General features: G+C 39.1%; 2 protein-coding genes across 5 annotated transcripts in view; both read left to right on the plus strand.

Moving 5' to 3' along the window:
• The window catches only part of LGI1 (leucine rich glioma inactivated 1), a 27,363-nt gene extending 19,038 nt beyond the window's left edge, over positions 1–8,325 (plus strand). For all 4 annotated transcript variants that reach the window (XM_072423787.1, XM_072423785.1, XM_072423786.1 and 1 more), the window contains 4 exons: positions 3,075–3,146; positions 4,422–4,591; positions 6,328–6,492; positions 7,083–8,325. In XM_072423787.1, the coding sequence (XP_072279888.1) occupies positions 3,075–3,146; positions 4,422–4,591; positions 6,328–6,492; positions 7,083–7,903 (1,228 nt within the window). In that variant the 3' untranslated portion in view covers positions 7,904–8,325. The remainder of the gene's footprint in view (positions 1–3,074; positions 3,147–4,421; positions 4,592–6,327; positions 6,493–7,082) is intronic.
• A 3,420-nt stretch (positions 8,326–11,745) lies between these two features.
• Positions 11,746–16,461, plus strand: part of SLC35G1 (solute carrier family 35 member G1) — a gene marked incomplete in the record, with an annotated part of 20,070 nt that continues 15,354 nt past the window's right edge. Inside the window, 1 exon segment of the mRNA XM_072424088.1 lies at positions 11,746–12,034. Coding sequence (XP_072280189.1) covers positions 11,763–12,034 — 272 coding nt within the window.

A 16,461-nucleotide genomic window follows, 5' to 3' on the forward strand; every position in this document is an offset into this window, starting at 1 on the left:
AAGTCCAGTGTCACTTATCCTAGATAAGTGAGAACTATGAGTGCAGGACATCATGGTCCAATCTTTTAAGGAGGCTTCCCTATGGAGCCCCCTATTTATAGTGTACAAAGAGATGTGCCAAAGTAATCACATTGCATAAAGCACCTCTGTCTGCATAGGTGATAATTGCCCAGCCTGAAAAAGAAGCAGATGGGAAGGTGAAGCACCCTGTTTCATCAATTGACCAGTCTAGTCACAATAAACTTTTCAAACTTTGCCTGCTCCATGCTTGTTCCGTTTTTGGGGCAAACTAGCTACAAATGATTGCAAAAGAGGCAATGGTTGCTTCTATTTTTAGTCTGGTACGTTTAAAGGCAAATATGTATGGCTATAATGATTACTTTGTAGCTGAGCCAGGGGGAACACAAAGGGTATTTAGTGTCAAATAGTTGCAATGCTGTATGTACCGCTAATATGTCCCTGTGTACAGTGATCACACAGCCACTTCTGTTGTCCCCCGTAGAGAATCCCCAATGCCAAGTTTGGACTTTTTAAAGAGCACAAAATATTTAGTATGCTGCACTGTTAGCTCTCTCCACAGATGTGAAACTATGGTTCTATTATGATTTTATGAGCCTGGCCCTGGCTGAGTGGGTTTAATCATTCTGCACGTGTTCTGGGGAAGAGGTGATAATTAAAAATACAGACCCTATTTTGTTTCACGGCTTAGGTGCCATTGTACATTGACAGCCCTTGGCCAATTACAGTATGTTTAACTTAGTTTTTCTGTAGAAAGAAAATTCTCATATTCCAATGCCACCAGGCCTACATATCAAGCATGTGGGCTGCTGTCTTCATGCCAAAGGGAAGCAAGTATGTTTCATCCTGTTATGCCAGTCTTTAAGTATAGGAGGGGACTTGGTATACCCCAAGACATTGCTATTAAAACTAGACAGAAATCAGGCTCTCCAGCAACCATATTATCCAGTGTCAGTACCCAGAGGTTATATGAAACTAATTTTTCCACAATTAGGGTGCCACATCACTCATCCCTCCCCTTGGCATTAGTTTACCAGCTGATAAGATAAAGCGTTCCATATGGGGAACAGAGTTTTCAGGCAGCCACCATCCCTGGATTTCGTTTAACATTTTTGGCACTGCTAACATACCTATGATATTAAAAAACAGAGCAAATGACAAAACTTATGTTTATGTAAAGAATGTCTTTATAAATGTCTTGATCAACTTAAAATGCAGTTTTCACAAAGCAAAGATCATTGCATCTTTTCACTGGGCGTGTTTGCCCCCTCCTGTGGTTACTCAGTAAAATGACACTCAATGCCTTTTTTTGTTCTAAAGTGCTATCATTTACCCATTGAATTAGAATGCAGCTGTGGCATTGTTTTCCAGCCTGATAACCTATTCAACTAATAAGGAGTTGAATTTCAGAATGAACAAATGACATGGCACAAAACACAAACTTCAACAGTTTTGTGCATCTACCAAAAATCATTTTTCTGTTGTCCTGCACAATGGTGCTTCCACGTTATGTGGGAATATCTGTCTTTAAACGATGCCTATGACCTTGAGATCACCAAAACTTTTTTTTTGATCACTTTAAACAAGTTTTGCACTTCTATACAAGCCTATTGGAGTCCAAACCCCTCTTGAAATTAATGAATTGTGAATGGATTCTGAGGCATCACAAAGTAAAATCAAACTGATACCAAGACAAAGACCCTTACAAATCTAAGAAAAACTTTCTGAAGAAAATATTTCAAAACATAGCATTGCTATAAGAAAAAAATCCCTTCCTTTACATGTTTAATAATGTCTTATACATTAGCATCAACATGCAGATTAAACATTCCATTACTTAATACCTAAAGCTGTTTGTTGGCTTTGATTTCTGCAAAGTTTTATAAACTCATAGTAGTTTATATCCATAAACCCCACGAGTTGTGGGATTCATGAATATGTTTGTGGATCAATAAAAAAAAAACTGTACTTTCTGAAAGAAATTGCACTCCTATGCTTATGTTTTGACTTTTGTGGTTGTGGATAAACTTTCCAGTCCACTTTCAATTTTGCTATTTTGATTGGATTTAAGAAAAATGGACTTGGCACTATTCTTTGTCCAAAGGAAGAAAGTCCCAAGGACAGAAATGAAATGGTTTGATTATTATCTTTGGGAGCTATTGTATATCATTTATTATCAGTTTTCTTCTGCTTGGATGTTTCAACCCTAAAAAAACAGCTACAAACAAAAAGCAGTGTGAAAACAATGTAAGAAATACAATAAACTTTCTGCTACAAACTAGATATGTGTGTGTTCTGCCACATTATCAATAGATGATTTGCAAAAAAAAAAATGGAAATTATATTATAGATTATATGAAATCTACAACATTTTTGTCCAGAATCTTCTAAACCCATTAAAAAACATTCTACGCTAACAATCTGAATTTGTATAGTTTTATCTTTACTTTCTGTAAAATCTGCCATAATAAGGCTGTGCACCCTAATAGAAAACAGAGTTCAACCAACTTTTCTCAGCAACTCACCCCCTATCATCTTCTACAATACAATGCTGGTGAGGACACTCCAGACTCAAACATGGCTGTTAGTCAACTATTGTGACAAATGAAGAAGGCGATCTGGCAGGTAAGAATGCTTTTTGTAGAATGGACATTGCCTGTCCCTTTCTGCAACCAAGCCTTGTTTCATCACAAATTTATCAAGTGGTCTTTCGTTCTGCTTAAAGTTTTGGGAAAAGGGTTTGATCCCTCACCAGATATATTTTTGGTGTATGTAGCCCAAAAGACAAAAATATATGAAGAATATGTGATCTTCTTATATAGCATATATTATGCTGATTGATGCCCCTGAATAGTCTAATTTGTTATTGCAGGAAACAGCTGTACATAAAGTGTAAATAGGGCAAAAACTAATTTTATCAGAGTAACTGATATCTGCTATCGAATTAAATATATTTGTATACTCATCATCATATCAATTTTTCCATGTCAGTTGTCAGAACGAGTGTTGGGTCAGTGTGACCTTTACATGATATTCTAATTCTGCTTGCTTTGTAGGAGCCTGGCCAATAACAATCTGCAGTCTCTTCCAAAAGATGTCTTTAAAGGCCTGGATTCACTGACCAATGTGTAAGAATGACACAGACATGTCTAAAAACTAAAGAAAGGGGTATGGTACAAATCTCACTTTCTGCATTTTAGCATTTTGAATCGCAGCTAGACAAGTACATATGTCTAGAACCGAGGAGTAAATGATGAGTAAAAACAACATGTAGCCTTTGTTACAGTCTGTAATAAACACTTTTTTGTTAATGTACCCGTTATCAATTTCTGTCCAGTCGTCATGATATTGTAATGAACTTTCAGCACAATGGGTAATGCCACCAAAATATGAATCCTCCATGTTGCTTAATGGAGAATCAATAGCGGGTACATAATATAATTTTTTTGGTCAATGTCACCTTGTAGTGTCTTCTATATCTTGACAAAATAGGGCTTTGCATATCACAAGAGATCATGGAAGTCCAGGATTCAGACAAAGACCAACCAGTGTTTTGGTTACCCAGTGTTTTTAATTTAATATATATATATATATATATAAATATATTTATATATGTATATATATATATATATATATTTATATTTATTTATTAGGCTCTAATGGAAAAGATTTTATAACTTATAACACTTTGCAGATCATTAGTGCTCTTTGTAATGTATTTAAACACAATTACTAAATGTGGTAAGACTTAAGTCTGGGAGAAAGACACAATTAAATACCATATAATCTCCAGAATGTTTTGGTGTATTTAAAGGCTGGGAAATTCCATCTTCCCCTGAAATTACCAACAATTCCCAGCTGATCTGGAATATTAAATTACACATTTATGTCATCCACAAACAGTTTTCCTTCAGACTTGTTTAATGGAAACTGTAATTAATTTTGTGTCTGAAGTGTTACTGGAAGAGGATTTGTGTAATGGGATAAATGTGAGCAGTGGAGGAAAATGGACAGGTTGCTGGTTAGGAACCTGGTTTGTTCCAGTCTTCTACCTATACCTCAGCACACATAAATTTCAATTACACTTGTACATACTATATATGTGTTGCAGGTTTTATTTACCTTTGGCTTTTAAGACTAATCAATAAAGGCTTCCATAGAGAAGCAAGCTACATAAATGATTCTGTTTTGCTTAAAGGTGCCTGTACCAGGAAAATATGTAGCCTTTCTCTGCTGACCTTTTCTTCTGCTAGTTGCTTGTCTGTCATGGTCACCCAGAGCACTTAAGAATTGCCTGTTCTGCCCCTAAGTGTCCCCTCCTTTTCCTTCAATCTATGTACATCAGCCCCAACATTTGTCTCTGATGTTGGCCTCTAATTGTTTTCCACTTTTACGTTTTTTAGAGATCTAAGGGGAAATGCCTTCCATTGTGACTGCAAGCTAAAATGGCTAGTAGAATGGTTGGACAAAACCAATGCCACAGTAGAACAAATTTATTGTGAAAGTCCACCTGAATACAAAGGACGAAAAATCAACAGCCTGTCAGCTAAGGATTTTGACTGTATAACTACAGGTAAACATAACCGTGAGCAATAAAAGTGTTTAATTGTAGCTGTAGACTGATGATTTTTTTATATTTTGCTTTTCAGTGATGTTGTATCTAATTTCTTGTATTGCTGTCATTTGGAATACAGTTTGCATTGAAATATAAAAGAATATGTATCTATAAGATATCTCTTTACAGTTTAATTGGACAGAATGCAGGATGGGGGGGGCTTAAAGAGGACCTACCATTAAGATATTATCAACGCTGAAATTGTAGCTATAGTCACACACCTGGAACAGCCATGCAGCTAACTGTGTGACATTTAGCTGAATACCCATGTTATATCGTCATTCTGGCTCAATGATACAGAAAGTATTAAAAACAGAGGATCAGGAGGCCAACCAAGCGAGCAGGATTTTTTTAAGCCAAGTCACAGTGGGCAGCCCATGTAATTTCACAGTATAAAGACCACCTGGAGACAAGGAAAGTCAAGTTTTATGTAAAAGCCTTTAAAAGCTTACAATAGCTGACAACTTTATTATAGTACAATCTTTTTCTGTCTTTCCCATTACAGAGAAATGACAGAAGCCCACAAATGTATTCTCTGTGCTGTATAAAATACTTCTATTTAGTGGTGTCACGACAATGTGGGTCCAATGGATGACATGCCAGAGTATAGCATATTCACAGCAATTGATGTACACTTGTAGTTGGCCTAACTACACTGACAAACAGAAACCTGTCCCAGTGCTCAACCCAGAAGATTTTTTAAGCCGGGTGGGAAGAAATTGTAAGTGGGTGGCAGCCCCTGTATTGTGACCAAACTCTTTAGTAACCACCCAAAAATAGCCAGGTGGGTGCTGAAAAGTGCCGGGTGGTGCACCCAGCTAAAATGTCCCGGGGAGAACCCTGCTGTCCACCTGATTTTAGGAAAGCTATTCTATTTAAAAGTGCAGCCGTACATAAATCTGGCTCTTTAACAAACCATTGAAAGTGTTTTGTTATATCTACCTGTTTATCCTTCCCAGAAATCCAATGCTGTTCCATGTATTGTTATCTCAAAAATTCTTATAATGAAGTGTGTTAATACTACAAAGCACACATTATGGGGAAGATGTTCTATTACTGGAAGTTAATGTCAGCTTCCAGTTCTGACCTGGTCCCATAATATATAGCTTGCCTGGTTGGAGTTCTCTTCCTTTAATTCCTTCTGAATAACTGACCCAGAATGAAAATACTGCCTAAATGTTCAACTATTTCAGAACTTGGAACACAGTTTTAACTGTATGCTTGTTTCATGTGTGACTGAAACCAAATGAATGAGCTACCTGTAACTTACATCAATGTCAACACACAGTGTTGTTCAAGATTGCTGCATACTGACATAGTGGAAGCAGGCCCTTAGCCAAAGCTGTATTTGCACTGGATGGGCAATAACTTATCCAATTTCCTGTAAGTGTTCACCATTTAATAATTACTATGATTGGCTCTCTTACTCTGCATTGCAATATCTGGCTGTTAATATCACTTTGAATTTCTCTCTTCCACTTCTTTCTCGACCTAAACTATGAATATGAGTCCATTCCATAAGCTACATAGCGTACAGGATGATAGGACTTATGACTTGGGAGCACGCCTTGTATTAAGCGCTCACCTGAAACACTGTGGATAACAGATTTTGTATTTATTTAGATTTGGCAGATAATAGGCATGAAAAGATAATTGTTTCATGTACAGTAATCCATATCTTCCCTTTATTACAGAGTTTGCAATGTACAAATCTCTCCCTTATCAGTCTCTGTCTGTGGATACCTTCACCTATATGGAAGACGAATATGTTGTTATCGCTCAGCCCTTTACAGGGAAATGTGTTTTCTTAGAATGGGACCACGTTGAAATGTCATTCAGAAACTATGACAACATTACTGGTGAGAACTTTTAAGACCTTAGTGATCAGATTCCACTGCATGACTTACATTTAGTGATTCTCTCAACTAGAACCTAAATAAAGCTTAACCAAAAATATATGAAGTCAGATTGTGATGATATTAATATTAGTTTCTTACTGACAGTGTTAAAGTAGGTGTGCAAGGAGCCTAAATATGACTGTGCAGTGTTATGGGCACTGACGTCTGACACAAGGAACAAGACACTACTTCTTTTTTCCTCTGCAATAGATGTCTAGGATATGAAAAGCCTTATGCTGAGGGGTGTAACTGCTACTTAGCTGGAGAACAGGAAGTAGAATTTTTACAGAGCAAAAATGTATTTTAGGGCATTTTAAAGCAGATAGCAGTCAGAATCATTACATGGACATGAACAGGACTATAGGAAAGTCAAAAAAATGTGCAGTTTCTGTTGAGCCTTAAAGCTAAATACCCCATAAATGTTGTTTTGTAAAAGGTAATTAATAGTTGCTGTCTGGTTATGATTCAGCTATGAAACCTAGGGCATGAAGTTTACTTTTTCTATAGTTTTACCTTTTCTATATTAGTTGACATGCTTTGTTTTACACCAGGCACTTCAACTGTGGTCTGCAAGCCCATAGTGATTGAGAAGCAGCTCTACGTCATAGTTGCCCAGTTGTTTGGGGGCTCTCACATTTACAAAAGAGATATCTTCGCCAACAAATTTATCAAGATCCAGGACATAGAGGTCATCAAGATTCGGAAACCCAATGATATTGAGACATTCAGGATAGATGACAACTGGTATTTTGTGGTTGCAGATAGCTCAAAGGCTGGCTGTACAACCATCTACAAGTGGAATGGCAATGGATTTTATTCCCACCAATCTGTACACATGTGGTATAGGGACACCGATGTGGAGTATGTTGAGATTGCCAACAAGCCCTACCTAATCCTGTCTAGTAGCTCCCAACGTCCAATTATTTACCAGTGGAACAAGAAGTACAACAACTTCTCAAAGCACGCCGAGATTCCAGATACAGAGGACGTCTATGCTGTCAAACACTTTTCCACCAAGGATGATGTCTACCTTTGTCTCACAAGGTTCATTGGGGATTCAAGGGTTATCAAATGGGAAGGGGGATCTGTAATTACTGACATCCAAAGGATGCCTTCTCGTGGATCCATGGTTTTCCAACCCTTACAAATTGGCGACCACAAATATGCCATCTTGGGAAGCGATTATTCCTTCACCCAAGTCTTCCACTGGGATGTCGAGAAAGGGAAGTTTGTCAAATTTCAAGAGCTGAATATCCAGGCTCCAAGGTCGTTCACTCATGTGTCCATAGGCAAACACAATTTCCTGTTTGCTTCAAGTTTTAAGGGAGCTACACAAATATACGAACATGTAATCATCGACTTGAGCGCATGACCTTCTGTTTTTGATGACAAAATAGACTTTAATGACAGGACGGTATGAACTAAATGCATGGTAACGCTATCTTTTGACAAACATCTGGATGACCGGCTTCAGAAGCTGGAAGCTCCAGATGTGGAGCATTGCTTGTTTCTCGTTCATTAATTCATCATGTATAGTGATTTTAAGAGTTGAACTTTTTCAAAAAAAAAAAAAAAAAAAAAAAAAAAGGAAAACCCCTTGATAGATGACTGGTCTTACATTAACAGTTTGTACATATTTGTGCATATTACATTTGTCCATCGGAAGAAAGATTATATGAATAATGTTACTTTTTCCATTTATTATTTATTCACCTGAAAACTGCCAAATAAAATGTTTACATTTTTTGTCTTCCATGTTACAAACATATTCATTAAAGGGATTCTATTCTGTAAGATTTGTTTTTTCTGATTTACATCTGGCCTGGGCATTAGAAAAGGAAGTATAAAGGGTAATTTATTTGTGGGAGAGAGATTTCTTTCAAAATAAATCAAAATATATCAGTTTTAACACAGGAATAATGATGCAGGCAAATAAAATGAACAGTGCAATGGCACAACAGTACAAGGCGTCTCTTGTGGATAAAAGACATCATCCTGCTGTAGTTTTATTCCTATTGATTAATGAAATAGACAGGAGGTCATGAACAGGAACACATCTAAAATCAGACAAAGGATGCCTACACATGTCAAAATATTCTTGCCGTAGGCAAACAGTTGTGCTCATCTTGGAAGAAAATCATGTGAACAGCGTTCCCCCGAAGTCAGAACATATCAATGAAAGATCAATCAGGAATGACCACTGTGCATTTCTGGAGGTGAGCTCGGCGGGGCGTCACCTCACCTCTCCATAGAAAAGAATGGGCACTGTGTACAGTGCTTGGTATTCATCTGTCACTGGAAAGATTGCTTCCAGGGACAATAATTATTCTATTATTTTATTGCCCTTTTTGCATCATTGCATTTAGGTAACACACACAATATTGCAAAGCATGGCAATGCCTTGTGTATACAGTGCTAATCAATTACACTGTGGTACCAATAATGCAGCAGGTTTGATTTTAGATCTATTGTAGTGCATTGGCAGTGTAATAAAATCAAGGAGATGCTGCAATGAACATTAATGCAGGTCCTGAGTAACTACTAGAACCTCTCAGTATAGTATATAATGATTAGCTTACATTTATTTAGGACAAAGCAATTAGTACAGAAACCCGTGTTAAAGGGACTTTGGCAGGAAGCAATGTACCGGAGTAATTAGGCTCTGACGGAAGTAACTATTTCCTAAATCATGTTCTGCTAAAACGTTACATTTATGTTATCATTTTGCTGCCCTATGACTAGTAGGCAGCACCACAGTCAAGCAATGATTGCTTCCATCAGATCCCTGTCACATAGGGTTTTGATTTGTGTTAGATTTTGTTCAGATCCCAGGGAAAGAGTTAATTCACATAAGGCTGGTGTGTCATGTTCAAACAACAACTCAGAAGTCACCTAGCAACATACTGCCAAGGCCTGCTACACATTTCCAGCACAATTCTATCCCTGAAAAGTATCTTATGATTTACAGTGGCTGTTTAGTTTGCATTTACCAATTCATTTCCTGAATCTGCATCTGAAATATGTCTTTATTACAGGAAGGGGATATAATGGTGAACAGATTCTGTGAGGGATTTGGACAAACAAAGGCTTGGTTATGATGTTACCGAGCAGGAAATAACGAATGATGTAACTACATGTAAATCAATTGTTCTTCCAGGCTTCACCTTACAAGTACCTGTGTGTAAAAAACAATGGATACTCAGGTACCTGAATACTGGCTGCCATTACATGTAGCTCACCAGGGATTCTGCACAAGCAAGGGGTCATTATCTCTCCCCTTCCCACCTCGCATGTCTTATTATTATAACACAGTATCTATATAGCGCCAACATATTACGCAGTGCTGCACAAAAGTCCATAGTCACGTCACTAGCTGTCTCTCAAGGGGCTCACAATCTAATGTCCTTCCTCAATTACATGTTATTGTCTTTATGTGTGTTAATCTCTAACACAGTCTAAGGTCAATTAACTTCACTGAATGTTTTTTTTTTATCAATTACTATAATGGGCTGTCGCAGGGTTGGATTTACATTATCAGAACCCATAGACACATCACCTTTGGTGCTTAAAACGACACACCAATGCTTGGATCAACATTGTTACACAGCTCATTTTCTGGTTACCTGGTTTTGTGAAAAACTGTATATAACTACTTTAGTCCACTGAATGATTGGAGAAAAATCTGTGACTAAGGCTGCATACACGCGTCAAATTATTCTTGCCTGAGCCCAATGTTTGTGCTTAGCTCGGGTGAAATTTTGACGTGTACAGCAATGTCCTAAAAATACCTATATAGAAATGGCTGCTATGTATGTCAATGAAGGAGAGCACAGCGGGGTGCTGCTTGTTCATCCTCTCCCTCTGCCTGCTTCAGAGAACAAAATGGACAATATGTGTATGAAAGATCATTTCCAGCAACAAAAATTTGCTGTGTGTACATAGTCTTACAAATGCACTGTACATAGTGTTCTCTTTCCCACAAGATGAAACAAGTAACGAGATGACCTAATATCACATAAAGGGGGATGGTAGGAGAGGGCCAATGTGTTATAACAATAGGCAGAACCAAGGAGCATGTGACCCTGGAAAAAGGGAAGAAAGTAAAAAAAAACAATGTAAATACCGGGCATTTGTCCATAAGCTGCTGTTTTAACACAAATTACACAGGAAACCCACCCGATGGATTGCTGGAAAGTGGCTGCAAAAGGACTGCAGGCAATCAGAAGCCTTGATGTGCAGCAAAGGGGAAAAATGAGTAAAAACATGCCAACAAGTTAATGATACAAAGCACATAAAATGTCATTTAGTAAGGGGATACATCTAATTTATATCCAGTGCTCCTGATCATTGGTGAATCCAGAACAGCTGGTCGGTTAATACATCTGGGGTGGGGGGTTGGTTCTGACCCATGTACGCCTGTAATGACAGATTTATTTTGATGATAGGCCGAGGGCCCGACCTGTACATGTCCCCATGTCCCCAATGAAAGGTGTATTTGCTGTCAGGACGGATTTATTGCAGAACGCAGGTCCCTCCAACACGCCGGCTGGGACATTGTACTGTATGTATATCTGCGTTTGGTTTTAGCCATGAAATATCACCGATCCGAGCAGGGAGAGTTTGGTGAGTAGACAGGTTCTCTTTTTACACGGTAAGATTTGTACACATTGTACCATGTGTGGTGAGATAATTGTGTTTTCTGCAGTTTTAGTCCTTGAATGATAGAATCCCCTCCTAGTGTATGCTGCGTCCCCCTCCCCCTAGATTGTAAGCTCTTCAGGGCAGGGTCCTCCCCTCCTCCTGTGTCATCTGCAACCTCTATTTAATGTACAGCGCTGCATAATATGTTGGCGCTATATAAATCCTGGTTATTAATATTAATCATCATCATCATCATCATTGTGGTCTAATATATTATATTATATTAGATTAGTATTACAGATCCCATATATATAAATTATTAACAAAACTAGTTTTCCTAAGAACACCCTGCCACAATAAAATGCTGAATAAACTATTTCACCGGGTCACGGGTAGTGTGTTATCAGCCCTTGTCTGTGCTAAATAGGAAATAACGTACGTAAAGCTCAGCCTTGCAGCGATCGGAATGTCTCTGCAGCGGCTCCAGTCAATGTCACTGTCTGGCCCCGCCCCCTTACAGCCCTGCCCTCTGCTGCCACCTGTGGCCGCTCATAGTACTCAGCACACTAGTGGTGTGATCCCGGGCAGCCATGGACTGCCAGGATCGGGATGTCAGGGAGGAAGATTCGCCGGTGCTGGAGCTGAAAGAACTGGGCCAGGTTTCCCCCTCGGAAAGAAATGGATGCGTCCAGAAGTCCCCCTGGGACAGTGACGGACGGAACGGCGCACTCTGCGCTGAGGGGGACACGGAGGATCCAGATGACAAGCACTTCACCCCTGACAGTTCCCCGGCTCAGCAGCAGAAGAGCCGCTGGCCACGTATGTCCTGTGTCCGGCTAATGGTGACAGATGAGAAGACAGGTAGGACTAAGTTATATCATTAATATCCCAAGGATTAGTTCTGTATAATCACTTCTTATAAGGTCACCTCGTATGAGATGTGTCATCATCATGGGGGGCATCTCTATCCTTACACTGCAAACCTGGGGGCAACTTCAGGGATTGTTCACTTTATTATTGGCAGCAGTCACGTGACCTGAGACAGGGGGAGAATACAGCAGAATAGGAGAGAAAACTTCTGAATGCCATACACGTGTGTGTGTGTGTGTGTGTGTGTGTGTGTGTGTGTGTGTGTGTCTGTGTCCAACGATCATATATTACATAATAAAAATATATACATTACTCTTAATAATAAACTGATTACATAATTACAATGAGAAGTTTAATAACACCAAGCAGCATCTGGGTCATGAAAGGGTTAATCAGCGAGCACCTACACCTGCACAATATCATCACCATTGTGAACAATATTTGTGTTACGCATGGAGATTCAACGCATGGAGGTTAGAGGGCTGGTTTTGTTTGACCCCACATGCCCATTCCACCCTCCATATTATTATTATTATTATTATTATTATTAATAATAATAAACATTACACAGCGCTGTAATAGCCCCTTAAGCCGGTGTAACCCAGACACCCCCATCCAGGTGAATACTTACCTGTGCTGCACAGGTAGGAATGAGCTGCAGTCCTAATGTTAAAGAGTAGGATGGTATGGTATTTGGGAATAACTGGAAGAACACCGGAGAACATAGAAGGTAGGTGGAGTAGGGGTGAGGGCTTGGAATTAGATTAGTTACTGGGGTTGGGGAGGGTGGGTAGGTGTTCTTTTTATTAACATGAAGCACCGATCAGCGTGCTACTGACTATGAGGGATTCCTTTGATAATCGAACCCTTATACCACAAGTGCTGGGATTCATTTTCCTTTGGTACAGTACAGTACAGTAACAGTGTGTGCTGCATTGTTTTCACAGAGTAGCAAATTGTGACTCGCCGCAACCACCATTGCAAGTGTGCAAAAGTTAAACAGAAGTTTCATGTAATTGAAAGTATAATTCCTGCCAGCACTTACCAGGCTCCTATTTAGGAGCGGTGACATCACATCAATGACCAGGCCTGTTAGGGCTTCATTTTCTTTATTTTGGGCAATGAGGGGTGCCAGCAGGGAAGGAGGGGACCATGACATACTTGTGGTCTAAAAAAGAAAGTTTGGATTTTAATTTTAGAAAATCATTGCGATATTTTATAACATTTTAAATGGATCTCAGCTCCACATGATGCAGTTTATTCTAGTACAGACCCACAAAGAAGCAATTATATAGTGAATAAAGGTGTCATAATACAGATCCCCAAATTTTAGTTTCAAGTATTCATTGTTTTTGGCTAAAGTTCTGCTTAAATACCCAGAGTCTTCTGTAAGGTGCTCGTAGCATTGGTCGTAAATTCAGAGTCCCATGCTAAACAATGCACTGCTAAAAAATAAAGCCTTTTAATATTAGTAGTGCAAGGTTTGCGCTGTCCATAGTGCTGATCTAGTGCTATTACAGAATTAGCACCTAGACGGTTCATTTATAGATTTGGTTCCTTTTCTAACCATAAAAATCTGCCCCTCTTCTTCTAAGATATCAGTGCACCAGGGTAGTAGAATGCATGCAGTGTGCATGGGAAAGGTTAGTGAGCCTGATTTATTAAAGCTCTCCAAGGCTGGAGAGGATTCACTTATATCAGTGAAGCTGGGTGATCCAGCAAACCTTCAATGGATTTCTTCCAAGTCATTTATTAGCAAATGTTTTAAACCCTTGACCGGATCTATTCCAGGTTTGCTGAATCACCCAGCTTCACTGATGAAAGTGTATCCTCTCCAAGCCTTGGAGAGCTTTAATATATCAGGCCCATTGTGTCTAATCAGCATAATGTATAACCCTCCTGTACCAACCCCTTGTGAACAATATTAGACCTTCATCTGTGTCCCATTCTGGGTTTTCTGTTCTTCCCAAATTCCAAACAGTGCAGGTTTTTTACATTCTACATTCTACATTCCCTACCTCTAGCCAGGTAATAGGGGAATGGTGTTAAGCTAGGTACACAGTTCCAATAATTATCGTTAGAAAACGAACAATTACGACCGATCAACGATTATGCACGATTATATTTGATCAATCGTATAGTGCACAATTCTGTACAGGAATATATTCTGTACAAATATAATCCATCAATAGTGTACACACGCTAGATACAATCGTTTGAACAATGCAGGGAGTGACATATAAAGGAGAAAGTGTATTGCAGAAACATGCACGATTACTCAACGACTGTACACACGATAGATAGGGAACGATCAGATCCGCTGTGACAATCCTCATTCGTCGACGTCGTTGTTTTTTTTGTTGTGAACTATTTTTGGCTGATCAACGTTCGTTTCCAACGATATTTATTGGAAGTGTGTATGCAGCTTTAGACCCCCAGGGTACTCTGGATTTATAACTTTATTGGAAACAATTTCATATTATGTGAAGCTTTTAGACTTTTTCTTCAAAAGGGGAAAACATTGCCGATCTCACACATGCGTAGTGACGAAAAGTTTTTTTCCCATCTACGTCACCTGATCTCGCGCCTGTATCCGGTGGCATGGGAAGAAGAACCCGGAAGACGGATGCTGGGACGACGCGGGACCTGATGGAAGAGACCTCCGGACTGATCAACTGCTCTGCGGGATTGAAGATAAGTGTATTTTTTTTGGGTGAGGTTTGAGTTTACTTCCTCTTTAAGTCTCTTTTACCCCGACTCGTTTCACCTTATTGGCTATTTTAAGTAAGCTATTTTAGTTGTTCCAGGATAGAAATAAAGAAACGACAGGAGTGTATTCCTTGGGATTTACACTTGCAGATGCATTTAGATGCATCTAAATTACAGCCTACCTGTCTCAAGTTCCCCTGAGGAAGCCAATAAGGTGAAATGCGTCGGGTAAAAGAGACTTAAGGACCTTACCCGTATTGCTCCAAGTAACTGATCTTGAACTAAATAGAATGATTTCATCATATGAATAGGAGTCTGTATAGATAACACCCCTTTATATTTAATGTATGGAAACGCGGTGGGGTTAACTATGAATGCCTTACTTTAGGTTACTCTTTCAATAATAATAATTATTGTGGGTTCTGCAAAAACTAAGATACAATATCCGAAAAAAACACCCTTTAATGTTTCTGTTCTTCTGTAAGATATTAAAAGATAGGAAACAAGCCGGTTGTCCCATCTGCAATAAAGAACCTGTCTGCTCACAATTTTTTTACTTTTGAAGTTTAGCTCGACTTTCGCTCCTGGGTGCCCTTTTTCAACTAATAGGTGTCTGAAGCATTTAACAGAATCTATGCCAGGCAGTTGCTGAAAAAGATGGAAATCTGTGTAAGCAGTCTGAGCAACAGACGAGATGCTTCATGAAGAGTCGCAATTACTGCACTGCATTCAAACACCTATACAGAAAGCAAATCCAGCATCTCAAATTCCTTTCAGTGATAACCAGGACTTGCAGTTATCCCACTATCAAAAATCATAGACTAGTTGCTTTGCATTATTTAGCCCACATTTACCCTCTGTGTTGTACTGCATGGTAATAAATCCTGCTTATGCCGGTGTCATTGCAAGCAGAATGCTCTTTTCATCTGGATAAATTGCATGTAAAAAGTATAAAGCCTGCACTGCATGAAAATACAGAGGTCTGCATTAAGCCAACACAAAAAGTAAATAACAAGAAAACAAAAAGTGTTACCATTCTGATATGTTTGCATAAGAAATGCAATGTATCTGAATATACTTCTCTGCAATTCCAATTTTAGCTTGTATAGACAGGTATGTTCATAGGTATAGTGTCCAAACAGAGAAATGTATGATGTCATAGATCTTGGTATGAGCAGTGGAGGTTTTAATTCCAACTGAACACCAGGCAGATATAAAAGGCAAAAATAAATGCCTGACCTAGTATCAGCCTCTTGCAGTCCACTGTACAGCAGGGCTCACACAAGGGGAGGGAAGCAGTGTGCCGAGCAAGGCAGGTTTGCTTCTCTTCAAGAAGCCTGATAATAAGAGAGATCTGAATGTCACACATATCCAGTCATTGGAAAGGTTACATAAATCTGTGTTTGCATAAGCATGACATGCAGGGTTCAGTTCCTATGAATGGCTATTGTATTGTACAGACACCCCTGGGCTGTGGGTGGGACTCATCACCACTCCAAAGAAAGTACCATCAGGATGACTTTGCATAAAGATCTGATGCAATGCCTGCTCAATCCTAGTGGAAAGTACACATGGTATGAATCAGAAATCTCTGCATTCCAGAACTGCGATTAATGCGGCAGTATAACAGAGCCCGCTGATTAATTTCTGATCCCAGGTAGCTGTGCTGCCAATATAACCTTAGCAATATCTGTCCAGTGCCAACAAAGC

Source organism: Pyxicephalus adspersus, chromosome 10, assembly GCF_032062135.1.
Source record: "Pyxicephalus adspersus chromosome 10, UCB_Pads_2.0, whole genome shotgun sequence".
In the NCBI taxonomy this organism is placed as follows: domain Eukaryota; kingdom Metazoa; phylum Chordata; class Amphibia; order Anura; family Pyxicephalidae; genus Pyxicephalus; species Pyxicephalus adspersus.